The sequence below is a fragment of the Seriola lalandi genome, unplaced genomic scaffold, assembly GCF_002814215.2.
Source record: "Seriola lalandi dorsalis isolate HSWRI2012SDOR001 ecotype SW California unplaced genomic scaffold, Sedor1 jcf7180002049661, whole genome shotgun sequence".
NCBI classification, from domain to species: domain Eukaryota; kingdom Metazoa; phylum Chordata; class Actinopteri; order Carangiformes; family Carangidae; genus Seriola; species Seriola lalandi.
In genome coordinates, this window is record NW_019520214.1 from 191,715 (window position 1) to 199,512 (window position 7,798).

Genomic DNA, 7,798 nt, shown 5'->3' on the forward strand with positions numbered 1-7,798 from the left:
TGGGAGGGGTGGGGGAATAGGGAGGTGGGGGGGTAGAAGATGGACTGTTGTTGGGCAGCAGAGAGACGATGTGTCCCTGCAGCACACTAGCCTGTGGGAGAGGCACAAGAGCCTGGATTTTTCCATGGAGCTCTGACATGGAGATGCCTCCCCGATGCAGCATGGGGCTGATGAGTTCTGCGAGGCTGAGCCAGACTTCAGGCAAGTCTTCAGCGATGTAGTCTGCCACTTCCAAGATCTCCTTGAGACCTTTGAAGATCTGGGCTGCTGGCAGGAGTCCTGATTTGTGCATCTCCAGCAGCAGCAGACCCATATTTCTCCGGATGTCACTGCCGCACTCGAATGTCAAGTCCACTGCAGACCTGACAAACACATGCAGCAGGGGGGGGCTGGTCTGCTCTGTCACTTGGTGCAGGGCTTCTTCCAAGTTATTCGTAATAATGTATTCATTGATGATATCCTCAGAGATGTTCTCCATGTCGTCCTCTGTCTGTGAGTGTTTCAAAGGAATGGTGTCAGTGAGGACAGCCTTCTTTTTCTTCTGCTGTAGCTGCTTGTCTCCGTCCTCTTTTTTGTCCAGAGTGAGCTGTGGCTTTTCAACCAAAGTGAGATGGGGTTGAGCGGCAGAGCCTGAGTCTGCGTCCTCAGTCTGAGGCTCTCTGCAGCCAGTCTGTCCTGGAGACGTTACAGGATCAGCTGTCTGTGCGGCTGAGGCTGAGGGCTGGTTGTCAGTGCCCTTACCCATAATGCAGGTCACATTGAAGTCAGACGACCAGTTTCTCTCTCTCAAGTCCACGGTGTCCTTAAGTAGGAGACAAACCCTAGACGATGTCTTCCCTTCCTTTCCGATGGTCTCCATTCGGTTGAAGTGCAAGTCCATGTCCCGCTTCGCCGTGGCAACCTCCAGGTCCTTACCGACTGTCCCGAAGAGCTCGCAGAGGCACTCCAGAGACTCCTCGTCTCGGTTCTTTAATAAAGTCGTGATGCAGCTGTGCATGACAGCTGCGCTCAGGATCTTTGTCTTGAAGAGCTCTCCGATGAACCTGATGTTGTTGATCGAGCGACGGGAAGCTTTGGCCTCATCCAGCTCTTTCCTCATTTGCTCAAGCTCTTCTTCCTGTTGACATGTTACAAAAAACATGTTGAACTGTACACTTCGTCAAGGTCAACAAAAAATGATTTTTTTTATTATTCTTTACTCCTCATGTTAGAAAATATGTTTTTATAAAAACTTTGTGATAATTCAACAAAAAGAACATAATTCTTACATCCTTGGCGGTCTCCAGCCGTCTCTGCCTCCTCTCAAAGATGTCATTTTTTCCGTGGTTTCGTTCAAACTCTGCCCGGCAGTGTCTCATGAGTGAGGTTCGGAAGCTGACAGAGGCTGTTGGGTCAGCTGTACTTGACACTTGGATCTGAAGAGGAGAAAACCAGAAGGAAGTCTTGTTAAGACGAGTTCAACTCACATTCTTTGGAAAACATAGTGATATCTATTTGGAGAGTGATCGGTGTGTTCTGCTTTATCAGCACTGGAAACTCCCCGTGAACTTATAATTAAGCTCAGAAAGAGCAAAAAAAGTGTTGGGGAAAAAATGTGGGGAAAAAGCAAGTTAAGTTGATAAGAGAAAAATTAGCATCCATCATAGACGCACGCCTAACCTTTGAGATGCACTGGCACAAGCTGGCATAGAGGGCAGATGAGTTAGGTCTCAACAAGGCCCTCTCAAAGATGATGCTGATAACTGACTTGAGACTCTCCTCTGCCTCAATGTTCAGGTCCTTCAGTTGTCTTAGTGAATCCTGAAAGCTTTCAGGAGTCAGCCTGTGGATGAGGTTGGTAACGTAGCCGATGAGGTCTTTCGGTTTCACCTGCTGCTTCTCAGGTTCCTCATAGGGAGCTGTATTTTTGCACTCCCTCTGTTCAGGCACCGTCTTCGTCCTCCTGATGTTGGTGGGACGTGTGGATGCTTCTTTATTGCAGGAGGCTGAAGAGTTGAACGAAACGGCAGCGTTGCTCTCTTTGATGCCTGTCCTCTGCCTCTTCTCGGTGGATAAAAATCCAAATGCAACGTTGACGTCTGGTTGCTTTTTGTGGTAGGCAGAGTTCAGGAAGACGATCGACTTATTCAGAGTGAACCCTGTCGTTCTGCTCCTAAGATTTGATGAATCTGTTTTCTTCCTTGTGGAGGCTGAAGGTTCCACAAAAACCACCGGCTCCTGTTCACTGAGCCTCCGATAAATATCTCTCTTCTCCCCTGCTGTCAGGGGAACTGGCATGAAGGTGAGATTCTTGCTTTTCTGCGTTTTTCCCACCATGTTGTTTGTTTGAGTTTGTCTATGCATGTCTAACAAATGGAAGTTGTGTCCACGTAGACGTTCAGTAGGCTAAGACTGACTGAGACAGACTGGAACGGTACAATGCACTCTGTAAAAACTGGTGATGTCACATTGGTGTGTAGAACACTGTGATGTCACTGAATGGGTTCCAGAAGGAAGTGAATGAGGATCAAGGCTTAAAGCTATTAGGTTAAAAAAAAAGGCTAAAGACAACAAGTTGACATACAATATAAAAAGCATGGCAAAACAAGTAGTTTAGCAGCTTAGCTGCCAGTGTACAGTCTCCTTTAGCTGCTGGTTGAATGAATGAAAAAACCAGGAAGGCACTCAGAGTACACAGACTTCTACCAATACCAATATCAAACAACAAGCACCAGACTTCAGAGAAAACAACTCAAATTCATGGGTTCTTCCACAGCCCATGCCCCATCCTTGGTGCAGATACTTTTTGAATAATCCTGCTGACAAATAAACAGACACAGGTGAAAACGTAACAGGAATGAAAACAGTATGACTGTTTAGAAATCCTCAAAGGTCTATAAATGTGACTCCCGCCACTCGCAAAAATGACACAAACATAGCCACTGTTGCTTGTTACTTTTCAGATTCGACATTTTTTGTGTATTTCTTGTAATATTGATTGTCCACCTGTTTAAACATGATAATTCCTTAGGTAATACATATTTGATGCTGATCAAATCCATTCCTCTTGGCATTACTTATCTACAACAGTCAAGGTGTTTCTGATGTGACCATAAACCTTAACTTTAAATTACTTGGGGCGCAGCTGTTATTAAGATGAGACTTTCACTCTTGGCTGTTCTGACCACGTTTTAGTTTGGTTTTTAGTCCATTTTTTTTTAGTTTATTCATTTATTTGACAGAGATGATGCTTTTTCTCAACTCCTGTCCCTATTTGGGCTTTTACATATATAATGTAATTAAATAGTCAATAGCAAAACAACACAAAAACAGGCAACACAATTGATAATCTCCTACAAATACAATATTTAGTAACAATAATGACTGTTTTTCTCCCTTAATCATACAACTTTCAATGCACACCAAGACACCAAGAGAAAGGATGTCAGTGTGAATCTTTTGTTCACCTGAAAGAGATGAAAGACAACTGCTTTTGCTCAGTTTTCTACATGTTGTGGCTCAGCGGGTCACAGGGGCACAGCTGTCATCCCAGGAACAAACATCTGGATTTAGAGCTGCTAGGCTACCTGCCCCTGCCCGGCCACATCGGTGACATGATGGTAATTTCAGGGTAACTTGTTGTTTAGCACTGTTGGCTTTCATCTGTGTTTCTATGATCGACCCACAACCTGTTTGTCCTATTAGTGACAGCTGCCTGGGCTCAGACTATTTAAATGTCTTGACTGCTGCTGCCTCCTCTTCAACACAGTGCTCCAAATTAAACAGGAAGAAAAGCATTATGTTAAAACATTATTTACTGCACCTTATTTCGAATTGTGTGCTCCAGGCTTTTTCATTCCGGATACCATATCAGTCATCTTATTTTTCAAGGAATGCATGTCATTTTTTGATTACTCTACACAAAAGTAACATTAGATATGCAATTATGATAAGTGAATGTCATATGTTCAGACCCAGGCCTGTAGATGGTGCAAAAACCCCTACTATAATAAAACACACCACTGTTCCAGTCAAACAAACTGCAGTGTGGCAATTTGTTGCTCTCTGCTCAGGGGATGAGGAGCCAAAGGTAACCTATGTTTGCTGTTTGTGTGTGTGCGTGTGTGTGTGTGTGTGTGTGTGTGTGTGTGTGTGTGTGTGTGTGTGTGTGTGTTTGTATGTGTATGTGTGTGTGTGTGTGTGTAGGTGTGTGTAGGTGTGATTGTGCAATCATGTGTGTGTATGTGTAGTTGTGTGTGCCAGTGTGTGAATGTGTTGGTGCCTGCAGTACACACACACACACACACACACACACACACACACACACACACAAACACGCACACACACACACTCAAACACACACAGTCAGAACCGTTTTTAATCTGTAAATAGATCTGTATTGCTGTGATCTCTCTGCCGAACAAGATCCTCCTCGCTTTGCCTCGCTTTCTCTTCTTCTTCCCCATCTCCCTCGTCTGTCTCAGTGTCTGCAACTCCGTTGTTTGCGAGATTGGATGAATGAGCGACAATCTCTGCATCTCTCTTTCTCTCTGCTGACTCTTGTCTTTCAGTTTCTCTGACTCACTGTCTCTCAGATTTTTCTTTCAGTTTATTGTTTTGTCCTTGTCTCATTCTCTGTCACTTATGCATTTCTTTATCTAAACTCAACTCAATTCTTCTTGACAGGCACGACTGTCAAATAAGTCATCACAGTCTCCAAATATAGAGTAAATACTTCTAAAAAGTGCAGAGGAATTATTAGGCCGTTAAATATCAGTCTATCTTTTGCATTCAGCCTCAATAATCAGTGGATTAGATGATAATTGATAAGGAGTATGTTCTTTTCTTTTCTTTTTTATGTGTCTGTTTGTTTCTGACTTTCTTTGTTTTTCTCTGTCCACTGTGGAGGCCCTTGTTATCCTCCGGGTTTGTTTCAGATCATTGAGATCGTTTCAGATCATTTGACCCTGGGTCAGATTACTGGGGGGGGAGGGGAATGGCCAACACTGATGTGTTTTGCTGTCTATTACCATTGGGGGGCACCAACGTTGATATATCAAATTTTCTGCAGAGTGGCTTTAAACAATTATTTTAAAATGTTAGCAGCACACATTCAAAAGTGTCCTCACATAATTTAATTCACGGTTTTGCAGGATCATCCAGTAGTTACCAAACACGTTGCAGAAACAGTAGCAGGAGGAGGGCTATGCTATCTACGTATCCCACACACTTGTCAGTCATCTTGATGGACTGTCTTCCTTGCAAAGACATCTAGCCTGAGGCTGAGTTAACTGGCTCCCCACAAGGGTGATGATGAAACAAACAAACAGGTGATTTTCACATGGACACATAGACTTAGATAGATAAATGATATACCTTTTATTCTTTTTGTTGTTTTGAAATTGGAAAAATTTCATGTTGTAATATCACAGGTAAGCCGGCCTGTGGGATCCACCGATGGGAAGTTGAAACTTTTTTGAAGAGATCCATAAAACCAAAACTCTGTGGTTAAATGGGTGATGGCAGCACCAGCCCCTTCCCTGCCTCTGGAATTACTGCAGGCCTGGCTTTCTGGGTCCTAATCAATATCTTTTCATCAAAGAGTCCAGGACGCTACTTTGATGTTGCCAACAACTCAGAAAATGAAACGGTTGGTTTTGTTCTGATTGGAGGATCCTCCCTCTTAAATTCATGCAATCGCTGGGCCTTGTTTGTTGATAATATTTGGCCATGTTGCCAGCCATGATGAGCGGAGTATTTGCATTCACCTTGCACTAATTACTGTTATCTTTCTCTCTCTGCCAGATTTTGCCATAGAGCTTTCAATATTGAAACTGGATAATAGTCATTTCTGTCCGCCTTTGTCCATCATCACCATTATCAAAGGTGTGTAGCAGGCACCATGGTTAAAAGTGACTAAAAGTGAGGCGAGCAGGGTTCAGTGTCTTGTTCAAGGACATAGCAGAAAATGGCTGTTGTGGGAGATCGAAACATTGACTTTACAATAATGACCATTACATCTACAACCATGGACAACCTCCATCTCACCTCTCCTTTATGTCTGCTTTTCTATCGCTTGCTCTCTCTCTGTCTCATTCTCTTTCTTTCTGACTCCTGCAAAGAAGGAAAAAAAAAGAAAAAGGAACAGACTCATTGTACCTGTTTGGGTGTTTACCTTCCTGAAAATGTCATTGAGCCTTAAGAGAAAATCAAAAAATCCTCTTAAGGATAAGCAAGACACATGTCAAATACTTCATCAATCTTAACTACAATCAAAGGTTCCCTATTTTCCACTACACAAGTTTTGATATCCATAAAAAGTTATATTTGAGCTTCAAAAACTGTCTCAATATAGTTTGACATGTCCTTCCTCATGCCTCTGGAGCTTTAGCTCTAGTGTCTGTCTAATGAGTCTTGTTTTCTGATTGGCTGACTGCTTTCTGAGTGACACAAGGCCCGGCCAACTAATACATTTGGAAACATTGTTACAGAGAGGGATGACCACATAGTTATTTTTCTATGAAGTTGTGTGGGTTTACATTCAGACTCCAGTCTTGTTTACTGTACAGTCTCTCCAGCACTTTTTGTTTGCAGCATGGATTTTACTCAAATTAGCCAGTCCCCAGTATCTAGGATTTTAACCACAGCTTCATTTCTTTTCTACTACACAATGTCTCTTTTATAAAAAGAAAAAAGAAAAAAAGAAAGGAAAATGTAAATACTGTGTGGTTGTGTAATTGTTTCACAAATACCTGTTCCTGCATAGTATGTGTGGTTTGTAGTCAAGGCAGCAGTCTCATTATTTTCTGCCTGACATGGTATTCAATATAGCATTTGAAATAAAACCAAATGAAAATACAGATTATCCAGTTAGGGGCCAAAATGAACACACCAAACACTGATAAGATTCATAAATTAAGTCGATTAAGAAAAGGCCATAATTGGAAACATAGTGGAGTTTTAATGCTTATTTGATCTAAGCTACTTGTCACCTATAGAATGGTCAAATTCTTCTGAAGAAAAACAACTGGCTTTCTGAACCAGAATGTGACTGGACTACTACTACTGAGAGTCCCAATCCACAAAAAACACCAAGGTTAGAAAACTGGCAACTCGGAAGGAAGTACAAGGAAGGATATAGATATTCTACATACAATAATACAAATACAAAGCACAAGCACTGTGCAACAAATTATATTGTCTACACTGTTGAATCTTTGCAAAAGTAATTAATATTGAGTACATATGCTACACAAATACACAAATAAAATGATAATTTTATGAACTGATCATGTATGTGGACAATCATTTGAGAATGTACTATTCATCTCAGTTGTAGTGTGAATGTGTTTCATGAGTTTGATTCAATAATTTATATGGCTTTCAATCTAAATATGGACAATTTAAATGGGGCAGAACAGGTGATTCCAACACTGAATCACAGCTTTGTTGTGGGAGCTCAGTGTTTATAATCTCTTACAGGATTCGTGGCCCGTCACTTCAAACCCTCTGGCACTGCCTCGCTGAAACTACAAAACAGCCAGCATGTATCTTATTCTAAAAATCATTGCCAGGAATGAGGCCGCAATGAATTAAAGTACACAAGTGCATAGAAGCGCATTGCCGTGTTTGTTCAGTAAATTAATGTGTGGCTTACTTTTTCCAGAACCAAACTTGTCAAGTAGAAAATAACAAGACACTTGGATGAGCGTAGTGTGAATATAAACTGTGATTCAAATACAGAATTCATCACAAACAAGTACAGTACACATATTGTTTAGCTGTAATTCAAAGTACACATTTCACTTTGAACACATTC

The 7,798-nt window shown here is 41.8% G+C and overlaps 1 protein-coding gene across 1 annotated transcript in view; it reads right to left on the bottom strand.

Moving 5' to 3' along the window:
- LOC147819786 (eukaryotic translation initiation factor 4 gamma 1-like) overlaps nt 1-2,316 on the bottom strand; it is a 2,514-nt gene extending 198 nt beyond the window's left edge. Inside the window, exons 1-3 of the mRNA XM_087171288.1 lie at nt 1,660-2,316; nt 1,269-1,415; nt 46-1,117 (exon numbers count right to left, since the gene is read on the bottom strand). Coding sequence (XP_087027414.1) covers nt 46-1,117; nt 1,269-1,415; nt 1,660-2,316 — 1,876 coding nt within the window. The remainder of the gene's footprint in view (nt 1-45; nt 1,118-1,268; nt 1,416-1,659) is intronic.
- Between the last annotated feature and the right edge of the window lie 5,482 nt (nt 2,317-7,798).